The sequence below is a fragment of the Panthera leo genome, chromosome D1, assembly GCF_018350215.1.
Source record: "Panthera leo isolate Ple1 chromosome D1, P.leo_Ple1_pat1.1, whole genome shotgun sequence".
NCBI lineage: Eukaryota > Metazoa > Chordata > Mammalia > Carnivora > Felidae > Panthera > Panthera leo.
Genome location: NC_056688.1, coordinates 60,978,451 through 61,003,852, shown reverse-complemented (window position 1 = coordinate 61,003,852; position 25,402 = coordinate 60,978,451). Strand labels below are relative to the sequence as shown.

At 37.6% G+C, this 25,402-nt stretch overlaps 2 protein-coding genes and 1 pseudogene across 2 annotated transcripts; 2 read left to right on the top strand and 1 right to left on the bottom strand.

Annotated features, from left to right (window-relative positions):
* The first annotated feature begins 13,785 nt into the window (after positions 1 to 13,785).
* On the top strand, positions 13,786 to 14,745 carry LOC122200944 (olfactory receptor 51L1-like). Its single transcript, XM_042906724.1, has one exon. The coding sequence runs from the start codon at positions 13,786 to 13,788 to the stop codon at positions 14,743 to 14,745; it is 960 nt and encodes a 319-aa protein (XP_042762658.1).
* A 4,171-nt stretch (positions 14,746 to 18,916) lies between these two features.
* LOC122200122 (olfactory receptor 51G2-like) lies at positions 18,917 to 19,849 on the bottom strand. The gene has a single exon (XM_042905575.1). The coding sequence runs from the start codon at positions 19,847 to 19,849 to the stop codon at positions 18,917 to 18,919; it is 933 nt and encodes a 310-aa protein (XP_042761509.1).
* Positions 19,850 to 22,537: 2,688 nt separating this feature from the next.
* Positions 22,538 to 23,457, top strand: LOC122201216 (annotated as a pseudogene).
* Positions 23,458 to 25,402: the final 1,945 nt, after the last annotated feature.

The window sequence follows — 25,402 nt, the reverse complement described above, 5'->3', positions numbered from 1 at the left end:
CCATTGACAAATTGGTCATTGTTTTTCCTCCAAGCTTAGCCCTGCTCCCCCATAACAGACTTACCAAGTCTATAGCCACTTGCGTTTCCCCATTACTTAATTAACTTTCAGTGCCTTGCTTTCTTGCTCATGGAGTGCTCAAATTGGAGATGGTGCTTCCTAAGCTGCATAGGAGTTACCAAATTATATATCTGAGACAAAATAAGCTTTTAGTTTTTCCTGGATATAGATGGTTCCTGGAAGCCTGAGAGAACCATAGCCACTAATTCCACATAAGGAGTAGGGGACCCATGGGCATAAGGGATGAATGTAGCTCAGGATGAGACAGTGGGGATTTCCACAGGAACAGAGACTGCCCAAGAAAGACTCAGGTGGATAAATTCAAGGAAACTCTGACTGTATCTCTGATAGCTGGCTGAGCTTAGATACATACACAGAGGAGTGGACAAGTTTCAACTGAAAAGCCTTTAGTAGAACAAAAGGCTCTGTGGATACTAAAATTATACATCTGCTTCTGTTTTACAAGCAACAGAATCTCCACTCTATTTTGGGACTAGATTGCAACTCCCTTGAAATTGAATTTATGCATGGGCATCTCTGCTTAATTCAGTCCATCAGAGGAAGGCCGATGGAGTGATGGGTAGGAGAGTAGATGAATCAGTCCCATATTCTGAGCAAATTTTAGAAATAGATGATATCTGATTAATGGTTCATGCAGCTTAAAACAGTATTAAATTCATTATGTCATTTTACATTAACAAAATCCTGTGACATGCTCATCTTTTAAGTTGACTCCTCCGAAACTTAACTAATAGTTTAACTTAACAATATGTAACTATATGACTCCTCAGTTTACAATGTTAATGTAAAGATTAAAAATTTGTAATTTTACTTGGGTTCAAATTCCAGTGCAATGAATTCATACTAGAATAGTTTTTAGGCAAATGAACTGAACATTCTTAGCTAGTTTTCTTAACTGTGTTATGGTATGATTACATATCAATAAAATTCCTTAAGAATTAAATTGGATATGAGAAACAGTATGGAGATTCCTCAAAAAATTAAACATATAATTACAATATGATCTAGTAATTTCACTACTGGGAATTTATACAAATAATACGAAAAACACTAATTCAAGAAGATATATGCACCCTAGATTTATTGAAGCATTATTTAGAATAGCCAAATTATGGAAGAAGCCTAAATGTCCATCTATAGATTAATGGATAAAGAAAATGTGATATATATGCATATATCCACTAATATAATGGAATATTATTCAGCCATAAAAAGGAATGATATCTTGACATTTGCAACAACATGGATGGATCTGGAGGGCATGATGCAAAGTGAAATAACACAGTTAGAAAAGAAAAGTAGCATATGATTTCACTCATATGTGGAATTTAAGAAACAAAACAAATGAACAAAGGGAAAAAAAAAAGGATATAGAGAGGCAAACCAAGAAACAGACTCTCAACTATAGAGAACAAATTGGTGGTTACCAGAGAGAAGGTGGGTGGGGGTGGGAAAAATAGGTGAAGAGAATGAAGAGTATACTTATCACAATGAGCACTGACTAATGTATAAAATTTTTGAATCATTGTATCATACACCTGAAACAAAGATAACATTGTATATTAACTATAGTGGAATTAAATTAAAATATAAAATCAAAACTCAAAAAAAGTATCAAATGGGATAATGCCTACAATACAACGAACATAACCTTCATATATGCTCAATACATATTAGTTTATCTCTTCGATTTATTTATTTATTTATTTATTTATTTATTTATTTATTTATTGTAAAGAGATAGATAAAGTATGTAAGATTTAGCCAGAATACATTATAGGCCATTTATCTTATTCTTCATGGAAATAAGATGTGAAGTTTCTTTCCTCTATTCCCTTTTTTCTCCAACGTGTAGTTAAATAAGTAGCAAAATGTTGACAGAATTTGCTTTTGTTGGAGACTGATCCCTGGTTATGTCTGAAAGATTCAATATTATAATCAGTAAACTATGAATGTACAACAGTATTTGGGGATTGGTGTGGAATCTAATAAACTTATGACAATTCACTGGTTGTCTTAAATTTATACTGACATTATTGGACAGAAAAATAATAACACTCCCTTGCTTTCTTTTTGTTTCTCTTTTTTTTTCATTCATTGAAATGATGGCAAATATAGAAGATATGGCCTCTGCTAAGGAAAAATGTGCACTACAATAAAGGAGAAAGACATACAAAAATATAAAATATAAAATGGCAAGAAATAAAAGACAAGTTCATGTGCCATATGGAATGAGGATAGATGTCGATGGTGGTTCAAAGTTCCTAGAATTATACTCTCACAGGAACTGATATGTGAGCAGAATCTCCAATTCTAACCAAGTTGCTGAGGGCGTGTATGTGTGAAGAAATACCACTATGAACAAAGACACAGAGTTGTTACCTTCATCAACTAAGTAAATGACCAGTTCTCTATGCAGAGAGATATAGAAAAGGAATCTTAAGAGGATAGAAAAATTTAATGTTTTACAAGACATGGGAGGCCTCATTTTCTTTGTAATTTCTTGGTTTATATTTTTTCTGATGAGTACAATTGTAACTGCATTATTTATTTGCCTCCCTTAAGCTACACAGTGACACAAGTATACTGAGTACATTAGCTCTGTTAAAAAAAAAAAAATCAAACCACAGAGATACAACTACATTATATCTTTCCCATACTTTTTTTCCATCCATCCTACATTTAAGACTCCTAATTTGGGTATGTATTCTTTTAAATTGTTTTCTGGGTTTATATAATTCTCATTACAAATGTGCATATATTATACAATTGACCTTTGGACAACATGGGTTAGAATGGCATGAGCCCAGTTACACATGGATTTTTTAAACAAATACAGTACAGTATTGTATATGTATTTTCTCTTTCTTATGATTATTTTAACATCTATTTTCTTGGGGTTCCTCGGTGGCTCAGTTTGATAAGTGGCCAATTCTTGATTTCAGCTCAGATCATTATCTCACTGTTCATGAGATCAAGCCCCATGTAAGGCTCTGTGCTGACAGTGTGGAGCTTGCTTGGGATTCTCACTCTTTCTTTCTCCGCCCCTCCCCTGCTTGTGCATGCTCTCTCTCAAAATAAATAAACTTTATTAAAAAAACACAAAATCATTTTATTTTCTCTAGCTTACTTTATTGTAAGAATATAGCATATAATAAATATAACATATAGAATATGTGTTAATCAATTTATGTTATCAGTAGAGCTAACAGTAGGTTATTAGCAGTTAAGTTTTTGAAGAATCAAAAATAATAGGCAAATTTTTGACAGCACAGGGCTCAGAGCCCCTGACCCCCATGCTGTTCAAGGATCAACTATATATCCACATATTCATCTGTTTAAATGTTCAAAAGAGAATATCCATCCCTAGGACCTTGAAGTACAAATGATCACAGTAAGCAGAAATTTTGGATATGAAACTTCAACAGAGTAAGTGGAAACACACGTGTCATCACTGTAACTCAATATCGATGCCCAGTTTGTTGTACGTATTCAAATCTTTTCTTCAATGGACCCTGAATTAAGGGTTATTTTTCCTGATCACAAAACTCCATAATCTTCAGGTGTCTATAATAGTGGTGAGGCAGGCAGACTAGGGAAGCGCTGGATATTTGCAAGAGTAACAAAAAAAAAAAAAAAAAAAAAAAAAAAATAGGGAACTGAGTCTGACATCTGACAGTTTGTGGTGATTAAGCCAAACTGTGACAGCTCTGTGGTTTCTCAAGACAGCAAGTAGACTTAACTGCAGCACGCATGCGCACAAAAAGCCCGTTCTGCACTAAATGACTGAGAATGACGCCTCCACTGGGAATGCCAGAAGACTCCTAGTAGGTCCTGGCCACATATGGAGTATCCGCAAGAGCAAAATTTGCCTCTGCATAGTACTGACCATAGAGCATGCGTAATACTATGTAGAGTTCCTAGATATCCCCTGCTATTCCCAGAACCCCATAGGAATATTTAGTCCCCAAATGATAACCTCCCATACGCATCAGAGCCTAACATCCACTTGGCATCACTTGGATTTTCTGAGTTTTCCCGCACTTCCACTTTGGGAGTGTGTACTTTTGCATTGTAATAAATCTTATGCTTATACTTTATTCTAACTCGTCTTTGAATTCTTTCTCCAGCGAAGTCAAGAACCTGACATTGGTTGGTGGCTGAGGTCTTGGGTCCTGAGAACTCCCCCAATGTATAAGTGGGTAGAACAAAAGACCTAGAGCCTGCTTCATATTCTGTGTCTCCCCCTCTCTCTGCCCCTCCCCTCCCTTGCTCACACTCTGTCAATCTCTCTCTCAAAACTAAACATTAAAAATTAAAAATAAATAAAAATAAAAAGAAGAAAGCATGTGGGTATGGGAGGGGGGATAAGGCTGTTTATTATGGGACCAGTATGACTTTCAAAATGTCAACAAAACTAAATGTCACCAAAACCAAAAAGCAACCATAGAATGGGAAAAGATATTTGCAAAAGACATATTGGATAAAGGGTTAGTATCCAAAATCTATAAAGAACTTGCCAAAGTCAACACCTGAAAAAACAAATAATCCACTGGAGAAATGGGCAGTAGACATGAATAGACACTTTTCCAAAGAAGATATCCACATGGCCAACAGACACATGAAATGATGCTCAACGTCACTCAGTATCAGGAAAATACAAATCAAAACTACACTGAAATACCACCTCACACTGGTCAGTATGGCTAAAATGAACAACTCAGGAAACAACAGATGCTAGTCAGGATGTGGAAAAAGGGGAATCCTCTGGCACTGTTGGTAGGAATGCAAACTGGTACAGCCGCTCTGGAAAAGAGTGTGGAGGTGCCTCAAAAAATTAAAAATAGAACTACCCTACGACCCAGCAGTAGCACTAGTAGGAATTCATCCAAAGGACACAACAGTGTGATTCATAGGGGTACATGTACCCCAATGTTTATAGCAGCACTTTCAACAATAGCCATATATGGAAAGAACCCAAATCAACTGATGAATGGATAAAGAAGATGTGGTTTGTATATACAATGGAATACTACTTGGCAATGAGAAAGAATGAAATCATGCCATTTACAGCAATGTGGATGGAACTGGAAAGTATTATGCTGAGTGAAATAAGTCAGTCAGAAAAAGACAGATATGGTATGTTTTCACTCATATGGAACTTGAGAAACTTAACAGAAGACAGATCATGGGGGAAGGGAAGGGGAACAAATAGTTACAAAGAGAGAGGGAGGGAGGCAAACCATAAAATACTCTTAAGTACAGAGAATAATCTGATGGTTGATGGGGTGGTGGGGGAGAAGGGAAAATGGGTGATGGACATTGAGGAGGGCACTTGTTGGGATAAGCACTGGATGTTGTATGTAAGCAATGAACCATAGGAATCTACCCCAAAAACCAAGAGCACACTTTACACACTGTATGTTAGCCAATTTGACAATAAATTATATCAGAAATAAATAAATAAATAAATAAATAAATAAATAAATCCATATTGTTCAGTACTTTGAGTACTGAATAGAGTGTATTAACATGGTAATATATAACATACTATTAAAAATTGGTTATCTTCTTACCTTTTTTTAATTTGAAGACAAAAATGAGGACTGATTTTTAAGGTCTAGCATTTTTGGCAGCATAAATAAAATACTGTTCAGCATCTGAAAACAATTTTTTTAAAATAATAAATAAAAATTAAAAAAAAAAAAGAACGCATGGTGGGGGGTGGCGGCGAGGCTGTTTATTATGGGACCAGTGGGACCAGTATGACTTTCAAAATGTTGTTCTATGATCTTTTTGTATATAAAAAATAATCTTTATTTATTTTTTAGAGGGACAGAGACAGAGCATGAGCAGGGGAGGAGCAGAGAGAGAGGGAGACAGAATCTGAACTAGGCTCCAGGCTCTGAGCTGTCAGCACAGAGCCCGACGCGGGGCTGGAACTCATGAACCAGGAGGTCATGACCTGAGGCAAAGTCAGATGCTCAACAAACTGAGCCATCCAGGTGCCCCAACGTTGTTCTACAATCTTAGGAAATGAGACAAGTATAGTCAGCCAATCACAGCATGGGGTGGGGGGAGGGGGAGCCAATCCAGAAGTGTGCAGAGTGGAGGAAAGGTCTTGAGGGGAAGTTTGGATGAATCTGACTGCTTAGAGAGGGAGCTGAATGGAGAGAAAGCCATAAAGTTGTTTGACTAACTGGATATGTAGAAGGAAGTGAAGGAAGCTCACCATACAGGTTGTAACCACATTGTTGCAGGTCTTGCCTGCTGAGGTCCAGAGTGAGTACAAATTGTGTCCTAAGTGGAGAGTCAGGAGCAACGCAAGGAGCTGTCGGTTTCCCAGCACACTGGCAACGGGCTCACCTTGTCCTCACACTGAATGAACTTCATGTTGGTGCCAACGAACCTCCTTCTGTTCATTCCACAGCAAGCAGCACATCATCAAAAATTCTGGCTTTTCAATCTCAAAGCCCCACCCTGTAACTTGGCATGTCCCTAAACTATTAAGACTAAAATCTTAAAAAGAAAAGAAAGAAAGAAAGAAAGAAAGAAAGAAAGAAAGAAAGAAAGAAAGAACAAAAAAGAAAAGAAGGTGGAGGAAATCTATTCTGTAGCAAAAACCTTCTCTCACATCATGTCTCACTCTATTTATTGTCTTACAACTGCACTATTTCTTACTAAGTACCCCAATCCTAAGACTCATGCACATTCTTCAGCTTTCAGGTGGTATCACGATCTTCCAAATGGAAGATTTTTGGATTTTCATACATTTAACTCTGGATATTGGTGCTCAGATATTTTCCCTCATTTAGCATCCACCCAAAGGTCATATTGAAAATTCCATATAGATACATATACATGAATGTAAATATATGTGGAAATGTATTAGTAAAATTTAGCAAAGCTTCTCTATTGATAAATAAGGAGATATTCACAGAGATCACCTCAGGGCCTTACAATAACAAAACAAAATACTCTTGCACTTGTCTGTCCCTAAAGATACCTTGTATGTATTTGTTCAGGTGTAGCCCTTGCTGAGGCAGAGTAACTCAGAAAGACTATATGGTGCTGTGTCTTATGACAAAAATAACTCCTACCTAAACATTTATATGCATTGTAGTTTCTCCATAGGCTAAAGTTCCCTCATTTTGGCTTATGTAAATCATCAGAAGTTTTAAAATGTATGTTATTATTTATTTGCTTTATAGGAAAATCCATGAAGAGTGATTTAAATTAACATTAAGGCAATTAAAGTAGGGCGCCTGGGTGGCTCAGTAGGTTAAGCATCTGACTCCTGGTTTTGGCTCAGGTCATGATCTCATGGCTTTGTGGGTCCAAGCCCCATATTGGGCTCTGTTCTGACAGTGCAGAGCCTGCTTGGGAGTCTTTCCCTCTCCCTTTCTCACTGCCCCTCCCCCACTCATGCTGTCTCTCTCTGAAAATAAATAAACATAAAAATTTTAATAAAAAGAAATTAAAGTAAAAGGAGAAGAATGATGCATTGAGTATCAGTGAAGGCAGTCAGTTCAGATCATTTGTCTGGTAATTCCATAAGAAGATGTTTGAAGATGGAACTGTGAGGATTTTTCTACTGTTAAAGTATAAAGAGTTTCATTTACATAGACTACCAGTGGATGGTGAATTTCTTTAGTAATTGAGTACATTTTCTTTAGGAAAACTATTATTTATATTGAGGTCATCAGTTCCTGAAAAAAACAGTTCTCAACTGAAAGTATTAAATACAGCAATGTCTAGAGATTGGTGAGTCATGACAAATGTGCAATAGACAAATCTGAGTTGAGTGAACCTATGATAAAGTTGTTAGGAGTTATAATTAGACCAATATTGCCAAGATCAAAACTGGAGTTGGAAAAATTAGCTGTACACCACATTTTCAAATGTAGTTCCTATACTAAACAGGGCTGACATTACAATTGGAACTCCCACCCCAGTTAGAGATTTCTGATCATTCGTTAATGCACATGCCAGGCTGCTGTACTGCTCAATCACCAATAGACATGTAGAAAACAATATTGTTGACAAACATAGAGTTTTAAAGGTTGAGTAAAGGCCTCTATTTTTAATCCTATCAAACATATTAATCTGTTTCATCAGGAAGAGCTCTAGGGCACGGTGAACAAAGTACTACACTGGTCAATCAGATCTGAGCGATTACATTGCTTTTATGGCACATCATGAGGTTTTGAAAATAGATTTTATATTTTATAGCAGTTTTAGGTTCATAGCAAAATTGAGTGGAAGGAACAGAGATTTCCCATATATCCACTGTTGTATGATTTTGAGGGAGGCAGATCATAACTGAATCTCATTTTTATCCAGTGTATAATAATAGAACTGAAGTAGATCACTTCCAGCTCTTAGGGTATAGACTCTGTCCCTCCTCAGTTTAAGTCCTTAAGAAGTCCCTCTCACTGGCTGCACCATATCCACAAATCGTTACTGCCCCATCATATCTCGGGTACAAACTAGTATCTCATCTCATGTTGTGCTACCTCATTTCTTCTAGACCTAGATGCAATAGTATTTGAGACTCTCAATAGCCTACTTGCCCCTGTATTCCCAAAGTCTCAATACTGCTGTAGCCAGAGAAACACAGACTGAAGTGGTGGCCCTGACAGGGTTACAAACACTGCCCTGCATTTATCCTGGGGCCTCCTATCTCAAAGGACTGGAGGAGACTTATGAACTGATCCTTCTTCCTCTGAGAATTAGAATGGTCTCTGATGACAAGTGGAACTGTTCTCCCTAGTACATGAGTGAGTCCTGGGGGAAATAAAAGTGGGAGGTAAGAGGAAATTATAGGGGGGCACTTGAGAGACAAAAGAGAGGAAGGTGGACACCCAGAGTATGGAAAGGAGGACCAGGACACTGTTGGAGAAGAGAGACATTCTCAGTTCACCAGAGGATATAATTTTCACTAAAATACCTTCATTGTTCATGTTCATTCCTATAGCATTCAAGCCAGACTCAGGCTTTTCAGGCTGGACGTGCCCAGGATGCCCTAGATCTTTATGGTAGGTGGTCTTTGAGTCCGTGGGTGGGATGTGATGCTTATAACGGGAGAAGGATTATTTTTTTTTCTGATATGACAGAATAGGGATTCAAGAATTCTAGTAGGATGTACTAGATGACCTTCAAGAAGGTCCCTTCCAATCCCAAGTATCAGTGATTTTTAAGGTGACATTAATATGACTCAGAGGTCTAAAACCGAATTACACTTCTTCTGATGTTTGACATCTTAAATTCAATCCTTAAACTCAATCCTCCTCCTCTAGGAAATGGTAGAAGACATCACAAGATCATGTGAATGAATTTGAAATATAGGATCAGAAACAAGAAGAATTGGACAAAAATTGAACCAAAGCCAGCATATAAGGAGCTGTGGAAAAACACGCAGAGCAAACATTAGTGAATATATGGAATGTAGTGATTATATGTTGTGGCAACTTGAGAACAGTAACATGGCTACTCAGATTCCAGGCTCCCTGTAGTCCCAAAGACCTCATTCCTGTTCTTGGAGAGACTTCCCATTTCATCCTGGGTTCTGACTTTTTTTTTTCTCCACAACTGACACTGAGTAGAATGAAAAGTATAGAAGTAAAGCCATCATAATTACCCAAAGACTTTGGGGGTGGAGAAAAAGGTTATGAAGTAATTTATATTATGGCTCCACTGAATTTTCAACTGGATGAGATGGAGATGAAACTGGCATCATTCCCACCCCTCAGGTTACCAGGTTAGGTCACTTTTGTGAGGTGCCCGCTCTGGGGTGTTTCCTTTCTGGAAGGATACTTCAGAATCTCCTCATAGCTTCCTACCTCCTGTGACTTTTCAAAGAAATACTGCTGTTGTCATATATTGTCTTCATCAAATTACCATTATTTTATGGTCACTATATATAAAGAATCTGTGCTAAGTATTTTGATTACTATATCTCCTTTAATCTTAGTCAATCCTGTCAATGATTTTATCTTCAGTTTACAGATGAGGCTACTTTGGTACAGAAGGAAATAAGTCATTTGCTCAACTGAAAAATCGAGCAAGCATTAGAGCCAGACAATGTCATTTATTTATTTATTTTTTTTAATATATGAAATTTATTGTCAAATTGGTTTCCATACAACACCAAGTGCTCATCCTAAAAGGTGCCCTCCTCAATACCCATCACCCACCCTGTCCTCACTCCCACCCCCCATCAACCCTCAGTTTGTTCTCAGTTTTTAACAGTCTCTTATGCTTTGGCTCTCTCCCACTCTAACCTCTTTTTCTTTTTTCCCTTCCGCTCCCCCATGGGTTTCTGTTAAGTTTCTCAGGATCCACATAAGAGTAAAACCATATGGTATCTGTCTTTCTCTGTATGGCTTATTTCACTTAGCATCACACCCTCCAGTTCCATCCACGTTGCTACAAAGGGCCATATTTCATTCTTTCTCATTGCCACGTAGTATTCCATTGTGTATATAAACCACAATTTCTTTATCCATTCATCAGTTGATGGACATTTAGGCTCTTTCCATAATTTGGCTATTGTTGAGAGTGCTGCTATAAACATTGGGGTACAAGTGCCCCTATGTATCAGTACTCCTGTATCCCTTGGGTAAATTCCTAGCAGTGCTATTGCTGGGTCATAGGGTAGGTCTATTTTTAATTTTCTGAGGAACCTCCACACTGCTTTCCAGAGCAGCTGCACCAGTTTGCATTCCCACCAACAGTGCAAGAGGGTTCCCGTTTCTCCACATCCTCTCCAGCATCTATAGTCTCCTGATTTGTTCATTTTGGCCACTCTGACTGGCGTGAGGTGATAGCTGAGTGTGGTTTTGATTTGTATTTCCCTGATAAGGAGCGACGTTGAACATGTTTTCATGTGCCTGTTGGCCATCCGGATGTCTTCTTTAGAGAAGTGTCTTTTCATGTTTTCTGCCCATTTCTTCACTGGGTTATTTGTTTTTTGGGTGTGTAGTTTGGTGAGCTCTTTATAGATTTTGGATACTAGCCCTTTGTCCGATAGGTCATTTGAAAATATCTTTTCCCATTCTGTTGGTTGCCGTTTAGTTTTGTTGGTTGTTTCCTTTGCTGTGCAGAAGCTTTTTATCTTCATAAGGTCCCAGTAATTCACTTTTGCTTTTAATTCCCTTGCCTTTGGGGATGTGTCGAGTAAGAGATTGCTACGGCTGAGGTCAGAGAGGTCTTTTCCTGCTTTCTCCTCTAAGGTATTTATGGTTTCCTGTCTCACATTCAGGTCCTTTATCCATTTTGAGTTTATTTTTGTGAATGGTGTGAGAAAGTGGTCTAGTTTCAACCTTCTGCATGTTGCTGTCCAGTTCTCCCAGCACCATTTGTGAAAGAGACTGTCTTTTTTCCATTGGATGTTCTTTCCTGCTTTGTCAAAGATGAGTTGGCCATACATTTGTGGGTCTATTTCTGGGGTTTCTATTCTATTCCATTGGTCTATGTGTCTGTTTTTGTGCCAATACCATGCTGTCTTGATGATGACAGCTTTGTAGTAGAGGCTAAAGTCTGGGATTGTGATGCCTCCTGCTTTGGTCTTCTTCTTCAAAATCACTTTGGCTATTCGGGGCCTTTTGTGGTTCCATATGAATTTTAGGATGGCTTGTTCTAGTTTCGAGAAGAATGCTGGTGCAATTTTGATTGGGATTGCATTGAATGTGTAGATAGCTGTGGGTAGTATTGACATTTTGACAATATTTATTCTTCCAATCCATGAGCAGGGAATGTCTTTCCATTTCTTTATATCTTCTTCAATTACCTTCATAAGCTTTCTATAGTTTTCAGCATACAGATCTTTTCCATCTTTGGTTAGATTTATTCCTAGGTATTTTATGCTTCTTGGTGCAATTGAGAATGGGATCAGTTTCTTTATTTGTCTGTCATTTATACAGACAAGCCCCAGGCAAGAGAAGCAGGGATTGGTGGTGGTAATAAGCCAGGCAGATTGAGGAAAATAGCAGGACCTTAATCACCAGGTCATACAACAGATGAACAGTATTTCACTGTAATATGAGTAGCCAGAAAGGCTGAATTTATCTCTGGAACTTGCTTGTTTGACTTCTACATTATGGGTCTTCTGTTTCTTAGAAAATTATCATTATTTATCATTCCAGCCAAATATCTGCTACAATCAGGGTTTATCTGCATGGAACTAGAGAAGATTGAAGGGGATTTGAGGTTCCCAAAGGGCCACAGTAGACTTTACAAGACAGGAAGATAGCAGTTTATTCATTTACAAGGGGAAGCAATCTGTCTCATGGATTGTAAATTCTCAAAACAGCATTTTGGTGAGCAGGGATTCTTGGCACTTGATGGGCACTTGATGGGGATTTTGAGAGGTGGCTCCTCTTTCTTACTTCAGAGATGTTTTTCCTGAGCACATAAATACTGGAATCTGCTGGGGGAAATATATTTTCTCATTTGTTCTTAGTAGGAAAGATTTAGGATCAAGGTCAGAAGCTTTTTCTGAGCACTATAGTTTTTTAGTTATTTGTGTTGTTTTTGCCTTGAAGCATGAGTTTTCACTTTATCTTTCCACAAATCCTATCTATTTTCTATTTTCTTTCTTTCTTTCTCTCTTTCTTTCTTTCTTTCTTTCTTTCTTTCTTTCTTTCTTTCTTTCTTTCTTCCACAAGGTACCACTCTCTAAATGACTGATCAGATCTGAATCATAATAGAAAGAAGGTTGTGCATCTTTAAAATCAGAGTCAGAGGTTGAGGCACCTGGGTGGCTCAGTTGGTTGAGCATCCGACTTTGACTCAGGTCATGATCTCGCGGTTCGTGAGTTCGAGCCCTGCATTGGGCTCTGTGCTGACAGCTCAGACCCTGGAGCCTGCTTCAGATTCTGTCTCCCTCTTCCTCTGCCCTTCCCTGCTGGTCCTCTGTCTCTCAATAATAAATAAACATTAAAATTTTTTTTTAAATTAAAAATCAGAGTCAGAAGCAGTTATACTTTGCTTAAATAACATATTTTATTACAATGAGAACATTATATGTAAAATTACATAGTTCATTATTACAACTTTTAAAATTAAAAATTATTTTAATTAAGTCAGTTTAACCCATGTTTAGTTCTTGGGAATCTAGTCTGAGACAAGGCCTGTGGCCTCAATTATATAACTGCAGTTATGTTATTAAGACCTGCTTATGGTAATACATACTGTTGACCCATACTTGCTTGAATTCTGTAGACATCTCACATGCCATTCTACTATTATTGAAAAAGCTCTGAAGCTTAGGCAGAAAAAGGCATTGTGTGTAAATCATAGCAGGAGTCATTAAAAAAAGATTAATATTAACATCAATAGCTCTTGCCAAGAAAATTCTGGAAGAAAAATATAAAATGAAAGATGTCATCCTGAACAGGTTGTGTGCGTGCTGCTGTAGGTAGTCTTTAGAAGATTGTCTGTATTTTAAGAGAATGTCAACGAGTCTGCATCTGAGAGGCAGGAGGGAAAGAGTTGTTATACAGTATATATTTTACTTAACCAACATTACTCAGCAATGAAATGAAGAAAGAAAAATGTAGGGATGAATTTAAGAGTGCTTACAGGAAAGCGCTGCAGTTTTATTTGTTTTGCTTTGTTTTCCTGACTCAGATGCTGATCTTATCATTGCCCTCCCCACTGGAGTGTGATCCTGAAAGTGGATTGTGGTTAAAAGCGAGCTCTATGGCAACCTTTAACTCCAGTAATACCCTGTCCTCCACATTCTATCTCTCAGGTATCCCTGGCTATGAGGAATTTCACCACTGGATATCCATTCCATTCTGTCTCCTGTACCTTGTTGGAATCATGGGTAACTGCACCATCCTGCGTATTGTTCGGACAGACCCCAGGCTCCATCAGCCCATGTACTACTTTCTGGCCATGCTTTCCCTCACCGACATGGGCATGTCCATGCCCACCATGATATCACTCTTCAGGGTGTTGTGGTCCATTTCCAGGGAAATCCAGTTCAGTACCTGTGTGGTCCAAATGTTTTTCATTCACACTTTCTCCTTCACAGAATCATCTGTGCTCTTGGCCATGGCCTTTGACCGCTACGTGGCTATCTGCCACCCTCTACGATATGCTACCATTCTCACCCCAAGACTTATCATGAAAATTGGAATTGCAGCCCTGCTTAGGAGTGCCTGTGCCATGATTCCACTTCTGGCTCGGCTGGCCTTCTTTCCTTTCTGCCACTCTCACATCCTTTCTCATTCATATTGTCTGCACCAGGACATGATCCGCCTTGCCTGTGCTGACACCAAGTTTAATGTTATATATGGGTTGGTTCTAATCAGTGTGCTGTGGGGAATGGACTCTCTGGGTATTTTTGTGTCTTATGTGTACATCCTTCACTCTATATTAAAAATTGCATCACGTGAAGGGCGGCTTAAGGCTCTCAACACGTGTGCGTCTCACATCTGTGCTGTACTCATCCTATATGTGCCTATGATTGGGTTATCTATTGTCCATCGTTTTGCCAAACACTCCTCCCCATTGATCCATATCTTCATGGCTCACATCTACTTATTGGTTCCACCTGTGCTCAATCCAATCATCTATAGTGTGAAGACCAAACAGATCCGTCAAGGAGTCCTCTACCTACTTCTCCACACAAAAATCAGTTCTACTATGATGTAGGTATATCCTTAAAACAATGATGACATCAGTCTAAATGATGTAAATACATACTGATTGTTTGCTCTAGGTATGTTGGCATCAGAATTATCAGTGAAATACTGAAAGGCAGAAATGGTGCTAACAGAGTACCCTCAGAATGGCCAAAAGGAGAGAGTTGATGTCCACTGAGACCATACAGATTGACTTAACAAGTGCTTCATAAATTCCCTTTAAATATGAACATGTTGGTATTGAGTGTTTTAGAAATCATTTCCATCTGCTCCCTCCCATTTCTGATCCCAACCCTTTCAAAGTCATTTATCCATTAAGTTTGCCTTAAATATATTAAACCCATATTTCTTTGCTTCCTGATATTTATATTTCCAGGATATTTAATATTACCTTTATTGTTATATCAATGTGTTTCTATATCTGCATGTCCACTTATTCTCTCTTTTTTAAAGATTGGAAATTTTTTTCTTGATTTAAGAGAATATTAAGGCTCAAAACAGAAATTATCAAGATTCATGGTACATCAGCATCATCTTTTAAAAGTCTATACACATGTTCCGCCTTTTCTGAGGAGATTTGTTTCCCTCAGGAATAGAAAATTGCCATTTGCATATTTTTCTTTTACTTAATTTTAAGAAATATTTTTTAGAATAATTACTGAGACTCAGTAATTTTTGAAAGCCTCTAGATATTGTCATATGAAGCCAGTGACTATAATCCATTGGATCAAATGTATCTTAATAATAATTTAGGGCTACACTACTTATTCAAATGTAAAAATAAATGTATCCCTGATGAATTTGGCTATGAGGAATTTCATTCATGTAACAATATAACCCATTGAGGTGTAGCAACTTATAAATTTGTGGTAGTAGGAGACAGTTACAGATTTAGGTCTCAATTTTATCTGTAACTCTTTTCAGTATACAAAACCATCTTTCCTTATAATTCTAAAATTATCTAGCACATAGCTGTGCATAGGGTGGTACAAAAAATACCTTGCAAATGTAACTGAATTTTCTTGGTTCATGGTCTACACTTGTTTAAAGGCAAAAAAATAAATTAAAAAATGAAGGGGGGAATGATACTTTTAAAATGCCTTATAATTCCCAATATTTGTAGAAGTCTTTTTTTAATGTTTATTTTTGAAAGAGAGAGAGAGAGAGAGAGAGAGAGAGAGAGAGAAAGAGGATGAGTGGGGGAGGGGCAGAGAGAAAGGGAGACAGAGAATCCAAAGCAGGCTCCAGGCTCTGAGCTGTCAGCACAGAGTCCTATGCAGGGCTTGAACCTGTGAACCATGAGATCCTGACCTGAGTCTAAGTCAGAGGCTTAACCAACTGAGCCACCCAGGTGCCCTGATACTTCCACTTCTGCAAGTTGATTTCACTTATGTCAAGTTCCCCTGCGTCAAGGTTGGCACTGCAATCAGCTGTTTATTCCCCGAACGGTTTAGCACAGATTCCCATGTTCTTTACACAATTTACCGAGGAGAATAAGAGAAAGAGATGATGTTGACTGCTATTGGCTTGCCTAACTTTCAGTTAAAATTCATGGGCAACTCCAATACTGTTCTATCATTTGATCATTCCTGGTACTATATATAAACTAATACCAAGACAACAGCTTCCAGTGGTCAAGTAATAACTGTTCATGTTTAGGTATATACCACCTGAATTAGAAGAGGAGTAAATAAAACTGTCATTACTAACCATAATTTTGAGTGGAGATTATATATAAGATTAAGGAAATATACACATTATTAATTAAAAGGAGTCTACATGTATATGCTTACCTGAGAGAAAAACAAAAATGAATTCATTGAATGTTGATGATCCAGAGAAGTGAGACAACTTATTGCAATGGTAAGAGAATACCAATAAGCTAAGAACATTCCTTTAGTGAAGATACATAATTATGATGCTACTCAGTGGTTAGAGATGTAAATCAATGCAGTTTGTCTTCATATGTATTCTTATTTTTACATTAATTATATTTGTGCCTTCAGGTACTCCTGAACTCTGAAATTACATACCCTCGTACGTAGTTCAAAGGGATATAGTAAGTCATGTATTTTAATTCACCAATATGAAATTATCCTGAAATTCTTCTATTGACACCTATTAACTACCTCACCACCAGACTTGAGAAATTATTAATTATCAGTCAGAAAACACTGGATAATATAATACTAAGCCACATTTTCCACTGAAGAACATTCAAGGTAGAGTTCAATAATATGATCTTCATTTAGAATTTTCCTACAGGTCAAATACAGGTCTTAGCCTCACCTTTGCCATTGATCTCAGAGTCATGTCTAAGCGCAAATGTCCCAGTTGCTCCAAAAGAAATAAACTGCTTTTCTCTATTGCCCAGAAAATTTATGTAATTTTTCCTTATTTAGACCATGGCCTTGATTTTTTTTTGCCTACTTTGTGGTTTATATCTCAAATAATATACGACCATATATTTATTTCTTTATTCTTCTGATACATATTTTGTAGATCACATGTATGCTGTATTTCTTGTTAGTATGAATACTCAGGGAAAGATACAAGTATTGTGTCTTAATGAAAGAAATATTCAGATACTCTACACACACACACACACACACACACACATACACACAATTGTTTCCCAGGTAAGATAAAGGCATTTAGTTTAAAAAATAAAGAGTTCTGGAATTATATGAAAGATGAAAATGGTAAATGAGAAAATAAAAATAACAATGGTAGGAAACGTTCATTGGCTTTCCAGAGTGTCTAAATGGAATGTCTACAGCTGGAAATAGGTTGTTTACAGACACAGGTGAGGCAATAGTTAAATTTACAAGGTCCTACTTTACCATACATTTAGAAATACTATGAAATTCCCATTTATGTCCAGAGATCTTTGTGGTTTTTTAATGTTTTTTATTTATTTTTGAGAGAGAGAGACAGAGAGTGAGCAGGGGAGGGACAGAGAGAGAGGGAAACACAGAATCTGAAACAGGCTCCAGGCTCTGAGCTGTCAGCACAGAGCCCAATGCAGGGCTCAAATTCAGGAACCACAAGATCATGACCTGAGCTGAAGTCTAACGCTTCACTGACTGAGCCACCCAAGTGCCCCTGTCTGGAAATCTTTGTAAACATAATTTTGTAGAAATTTGTTTGTTTGTTTTTCTTCAGTAGGTATAGGAAAGCCATAGAAATCAGCAAACCTTGAGATAGAGGAATATATAAGGCCCTATAGCCTCTAAGAAGTTGATGTCCTGACTCATGAAATATTTCCGTCTTATTCTTGGCAGGATATGCTGCAAATGCAACCAACTGGAAACACTGTTATTTCTCTCTTTTTTTGTCATTATTTTAATAACTCCTTGGAGGCAAAAACAATTTAAAGTTGATGCTGTTCAAATAAAAGTAACTGTCCTCTATCAAATATTCTCAGCAGCACACTCTCCAAAAGCTACTGAGAGTCAATAGCCTACTTTTATATAAGCTTAGTTACATAATTTCACAAATAAGCAGAATACTCATTAGCAAATAAAAAATATGAGACAAAGAGTAGTACCTGGCATGCCAAAACACCAGTTCATGTCAGGTTTTCAGTCTGTGCTAAAATTTTTAGTTTAGTTTTCTAGATGTTACATGTGTGCCTGCAGATATCAAAGAAGTTGGGCCTGTGCATGGTAAAATAGATTAATACATTTGTAAAGTCATATTTAAGGATCTCTCACAAGTGAAAGCTGACAAAATTAAATATAATTTCAAAGATGGATAGTAAAAAATCATGGAAGAGACATTTGTGGGAGGTGTCATCAGAAGTTAAATTGCAGACTACATGGAGTCAGATGATAGCATGGCCTCTACTGGATGCCTTATGCTTTGCATCTTACATCTTCCAACTAATCCACTGACTTCCATGGATATTGGAGCTTTCTGACAATATAGATGATTGAGAAGTCACTCTTTATTTGTATGATTATTTATCATCTATCTATGTCGAGTTACTTGAGGGAAATGAAAAGTCGTAGTATATTGATACTATCTTCAAAAATTCCAGAAGAGTGAGAGAAAAATATGTACATGTGAATTGTGAACATATGAATGTTTCTCAGTGATATATATTTCATTTTCTCAAGTTAGAAATTAATTTCATAAGGATTATTCTAGAAATAATAGGTGACTCTAAAGCACTTCAGCTATAATTTCAGTAGATTACCTAGAATACGGGTACGTATCTCTCGGGTTTTAACACAGTATACAACAGGGTTGAGAACAGGAGGAATCAATAGGTATATATAACCCATGATAATGTGCACCATAGATGGAACATGTTTCCCAAAACGATGGATAATGGATACACCCAGCATAGGGACATAAACCAGAAGCACAGCACAGATGTGGGAGACACAAGTGTTAAGGGCCTTAAATTGTTCTTCCCGGGAGGCAATGCCTAGCACAGTAATCAGGATTTTCAAATAAGATAGGAGAATGAGTACAGAGTCCACACCAAAGGTGATGAGAATGATGATGAGGCCATAGATGCTATTTATTCGGTGGTCAGAACAAGAGAGCTTGATTATATCTGGGTGCAGGCAGTATGAGTGGGAGAGCACATTAGCCTTACAAAACCTCAGTCGTTTGATGAGAAAGGGTCCTGGGAAGATGACAGCCACAGCCCGTAGCAGAAGCCCCACACCTATCTTGGCAATGGTAGAATCAGTCAAAACAGTAGTGTACCTGAGTGGGTTGGAGATGGCCACATAGCGGTCAAAAGCCATGGTGAGGAGGATGCCTGACTCCATTAAGGAAAACACATGGATAAAGAACATCTGGATGAGGCAGGCATCAAAGTCTATTTCCCGAACATTAAACCAGAAAAGCTTGAGCAGGGTGGGCAGGGTGGTAGCACAGATTCCAAGGTCACTAGCAGCCAGCATGGAGAGAAAAAAGTACATGGGTGTATGAAGTGACCGTTCCACTTTAATAACCACTAAGATGGTGACGTTACCCATTAGGGCAATCAGGTAGAGGACACAAAACAAAATGGAAATCACTGGATGTGAGTCTTCCAGACCAGGAAAACCACTCAGAAGAAAAGGTCTGTAGCTACTACCATTGAAGAAGACCATGATGTGTCATTTGGAGCGCAGAAATCAACAATCTTTGTATATATATTAAGAGAGTCTGGATTAGCACCCCATCGCCATGATTCTTATTTCATGAAGTTTACATTCGGTGCTTGTGCTGTTGACTACACAAGTCCCCTTCACCACCTATTCAAAGCTGTAGTCAAAGAGAAACACGAAGTCACTAGTAAACTTATAGACAAGAGATCATAAGAAGAAACTCATATGAGCTATTTAATTTCCACATATAACACTATCTTAATAAAGACATGAAAAATCATATGAAAACAGTCTCTAAATTTTTCTTCCATTTTTTTTCATATAACCTGTGGCATAGTTGCTGGGCAAGGACAATCTAAAACTACTTTAAAAATTAAAGTCTAGGGAAATAGGTGGAAAGGGGAGAAACCTCTCTTGATTCTTATGCTTGCTATCTGTCTTCTTGGCCACGAAAGCAATTGATGGTGACAGTTAGGGAAATAGGAATGTCATCCATACAGAGTCTTTGCAGTGAGAATAGCCTCATATCCCTCATATCCCTGATTAAATTAGAATCTTTATCAATACATAACCCCAAGGTCCTATTAGGATAAGATGCTGACTCTATTATTTCTGTATCTTTATCCTCTCTCAACTTCACCTTAAAGGTGTGTACGAAAGAATAAGACTGGAGTCCAAGGAGTTCATAATTAATACACAGGACACATAAAAAATGAGCTTTAAAGAGTTCTGACTAACATCTGAAGTTGTACACAAGTGAGCTCCACTGTGCATTGCCTTACCTCACCAGAGGTTCTGTGGGGATAAAGATGAGCAGTCATCTCACCTGTGGAGACCTTCAGTTCTCTCATGACTTATGGCTTTTCCAAATGAGCTCAGCTATAGACATGTTTCCTAACATCAAAGGTTCCCAAGGGCATAGAGGGGGATGGCCTGCCCATGCTGTCAGAGAAAGAAGCTATTGGGAATTAGAGATTAGGTTCAGAACTCAGGTTCTAATTTCATTAACTCCTGATTTCCTCATTTTTGCTTAGTTTAAGGAGATAGATGCAGATATGCCCTGGCTTAAGACATTTTGCTGTCACTCTTATAGCTCTCACTCCTTGGAAAAAGAATCTAGAATACATGAAATTAATATTATTTATCAATACATACTAATTATATGTAGCATAGTGGGCAATCAGGTGAAATTTAGGAAACAATCCTCTGTTCTCTTCAGTCTACAGTTTCATTGTCATCAAATATATCTTGGAAGCAGTTCTGGAAAAATGAATTCTAATTTGGGGTGAGACAATTAAGGTCAGAGTTCTGCTATGATAATTCCAAAGTAATAGCAATTTCCCTTGAAGCCCCCTCCCTAGATATTTGGAAAGTAATAACATACTTCTAAATAGTGTGTGGGTCAAAGAAATCAAAAGAAACATTAGAAAACAGTTTAAAGCGAATGAAAATGAAAACAAAACATGTTCGAATTAGTGAGAAACCACTAACACATAACTTTTTTTTTTCACATAGGAAAAAAATGCAGGATTGTTATAAAGAAGCAATATTTGTTTCTATCTCCCTGGATTTACAACTCCCAATCTCTGCTAACAGATTGGTTTGTAATGTTTCAGACTTCTCATGATGCCGAGGTGTATACAAAAGATATGTTTTAGGCAACCACATAATGTTTAATTCATAGAAAGTGTCTTTAATCAATTAAAAGTGTATCCTGATGGCTTCACTTCTGTGCTTGATAACATGAGGAAGCAGCCATAGACAAAAGCTTATGTCTTGGAGTGCCTGGCTGGCTCAGTCAGTTAAGCATCTGACTCTGGTTCAGGTCATGATCTCACATGCTTGTGAGTTCAAGCCCCACATCGGGCTCTCGGATGTCAGCCCAGATCCTGCTTCAGATCCTCTGTCCTTCACGCTCTCCCCTCTATCTCTCTCTGCCCTTCTACTGATCATATGAGCTCTCTCTCTCTCAAAAATAAATAAACATAAAAGCTTATGTTTCAAACAACCTACTCCAGATTCACCCACATACAAACAAAAGAAGATTGTTATTTTTTTATTTTTTAAGTTTATTTATTTATTTCGAGAGACAGAGAGAGCATGTGAGCAGGGGAGGGGCAGAGAGAGAGCGAGCAAGAGAGAGAATCCCAAGCAAGCTCTGCACTGTCAAGCACAGAGCCCAACATGGGCTCACCCTCACAAACCCTGATATCATGACTTGTGCCAAAATCAGGAGCGGGACGCATAACCGACTGATCCACCCAGGCACCCCGCAAAAGAAGATTCTTTAATCTCAGTGGAGGCACTGATGTCTTCTGACTGTGAACTTTATTGTAGTCATAGTTTTCTCTTAATTTTAAAGGTCCAATATGCTTCAGAACCAAGACTAAGCATCTTCACTATGAATCTTCTGGCTCATACAAGTGGAATAAGTCTCCCTGTTTATTCATATAACTTTCACTGAATTGTTCACTTGGGAATTTAATCCTTGGTTTGCATAGGTTTCTCCACTATTAGAATGCTAATATCTAAAGCTAGGGATCAGTCCTACTTATCACTGTATCCTTGGGGTATAAAACATCGCCAAGGCTTTTATATAAATGAAAATAAAGGCAGAAGAGAATGAATGGACAAATGAGTATGAAAGACTCAGCACCATCTCACGACTGAGTGGAGCCAGGGGTTTTCATCATGTCATTGTCAAATAATACCAATTTCCACCCCAGTACCTTTCTTCTCCTTGGCCTTCTAGGGATGGAGGCCATTCACACTTTGCTCTCATGGCCCTTCTGCCTATCTACCTGAGTGCTCTGCTGGGTAATTCTTCTCTTTATTGTCAGAACAGATTCCAACCTGCATGACCCCATGTACTTCTTCCTCTGTATGCTCTCTGTGGCTGACTTGTTCATCTCCATCACCACTGTGCCCAGATCCTCAGCATTTTTTGGCTCCATGGTAGGGAGATCTATTTTGAAGAACACTCACACAAGTGTTTCTCATTCATTCACTATGCAACATGGCCTCAGGGTTTATCTTGGCCATGGCCTTTGACTGGTATATGGCAATCTGTGATCCTCTGAGACATTTTGCTATCCTGACACATAGAGTCATCAAGAACTTGATTTCTCTCCATGGGGGTTTGCTCTTCAGTCCTCAACCCTTCATGCCTCAGTGGCTTCCTTACTGCAGAACTACTGTCATCTCTCACACTTACTGTGAATTTATGGCTCTAATCAGGCTACCTTGTGAAGACACAAGGATCTGCAGAATCTGCAGGCTGACTGCTGCCTTCCTTGCTGGAGGTTTAGATTTCATATTAATCCTACGTTCCTATGTTATCATCCTTTACACTGTCTTCCATCTTCCATCCAAAGGTGCTAAGCTCAAGACCTTGGAAACATGTGGATCTCATGTGTGTGTGTGATCTTAGTGGTCTATGCTCCAGCCTTTTTCTCCTTCCTCACTCACAGATTTGGTGGCCATATGGCTCCTCATATTCACATCTTTGTGGCTAGCATCTACCTCCTTGCTCCATCCATGGTGAATGATCTATAAGAACCAAGACGATCAGAGATCGATTCCTCCAAGCTTTTACTTCTCACAAATTCTGAAACAACAACCTCATCAACTATTCTTTTGTTAAGATTCATTTACTTACATGGGGGAAAAATATTAACCCTCTTTCTAAAAGCCTGAATCCCTATATCTTCTATTTTTAATATTTAAAGTATTAATTAGCATTGACTAGATTTTGTTCTCAGGAGAACTGCTTGGAAGGTGGCTGATTTAAATGATATATTCTTAATATATTTCCCTGATAATGTAATATATCCACTATTATGTGGTCTTATCTACTATGTTTGCTGCCACAAGACTATCCTGTTGTTCAGTCTTATCTCCTTTATCAGAGGTGTTTTATTGACTCATTATCTCTGACTTTCATTGTGATGCTGTACATTTGTAGGTCTTAATTGATGGGATTATTTATATCTCTTGAACACTAAGACTGAAGGCATTTTAAATTTGCAATCCTGGAGATCTGGATGATTTTGACCAAATTTTCTGAACAGATGAAGAAACTCTCATGATGTTCCTTCTAGAGTTCTTCCTGGAATTTTCGGCAACATATTCTCATTTCACTCTGTCTAGCTAAAATTCTTTTAAAGTTTTTAAATGAAATCTCTTCCTAAAAACACTCTTCCAGAAGACCTGATGATATCAAAAACTGTCTTACCATTCTTTTATCTGTTTCTTCAGTGTGGTTCAAATTGACTCAGTTGATTCTTTGAAAATATTTATAGCCCCCTCTCCCATTTGATGATCTTGCATATTCTAATCCCATCTGCTCCTTATCTATTATTTTAAATAGAGAAATATTCTGTTATGGTATTTTCTTATAATTCATTTTTCTAGCTACTCTTGACTGTGATATACCTCTTTTCTTTTTTTGAAGTTCAATACTCATATTTATATGGACTATTTTGTAGGGTAAGTTATTATGGGTATGTGATATAAAGATTATAGTTTCTTTATGATCTATTGTATTCCTGATAATGTTCAAAATTAGCCTTTAATAGCATAGGTTAGCAATTTCTTCTGTGGCTAGAATACCTCTCTCAATGTCTATTTATTAAGTATCGTGTCACTTTTAACCTTGAATTTTTTATTTCTTCTTTCTGGACAAGTGTTTAAGTTGGAATCAGATGGGTAAATTGGAAATAACTTCACTGTTTAGGTGTCTATATTTATTAATTCTGATTTAAAAAATGATGAAAATTTGCCAGTGAACATAGAAAGGAAAAGAAATTAAAGAGGAAAAGAGTCCAGTTAGAAAAAACAGACTGATACCCTCAGAAGCATCTTCATATTCATGTTTATTCTAAGTCTACACTGTTCTGCTTAATATAAAAGTGACGACTTTGGCTCATGATCCCATTCTCATAGGTAAAGTATTTTGTTGTTTGAGGATTTTTGTTTTGTTTTTGGTTTTTGGGTTTTGGTGTGAGTTTTAGTTAATATTGAAGAAATAATTTCAATTATTTATAGATCAATGGCAACACTTATTCTGGAGTAGTCAGGAGCCTAGGCTACCTATCACACAATAGGTCAGCCAGGTATTCAATCAAAGAAGATTCGTTCAATGAATGCACACTAGAATTCTGCTCTAATGTAGGCATGGTAGTAGGTGCTGAGGATGTAGTAAAAAAACAAGTCTGCTATGAAGCAGATGGGTTTCATAAAATGTTGATCTAATGGAGAGAGAGCATTTGGGAAATTACATAAAATAAACTATGTAACTCGTAAGTTGAGTGAAGAATTTTGCATTCTGAAAATGTGTTATAAAAATGGATGAGATGCTCTGAGAGAACAAAGGATGAGACTACTTTTTTTTTATTTTTATTTTTTTTTATTAAAAAAAATTTTTTTTTAACCCTTATTTATTTTTGAGACAGAGAGAGACAGAGCATGAATGGGGGAGGGTCACAGAGAGAGGGAGACACAGAATCTGAAACAGGCTCCAGCCTCTGAGCTGTCAGCACAGAGCCCGACGCAGGG

Bases quoted from the DNA above. Each gene is read 5' to 3' on its own strand.
- LOC122200944 (XM_042906724.1), top strand. From the start codon at position 13,786: ATGGCAACCTTTAACTCCAGTAATACCCTGTCCTCCACATTCTATCTC.
- LOC122200122 (XM_042905575.1), bottom strand. From the start codon at position 19,849: ATGGTCTTCTTCAATGGTAGTAGCTACAGACCTTTTCTTCTGAGTGGT.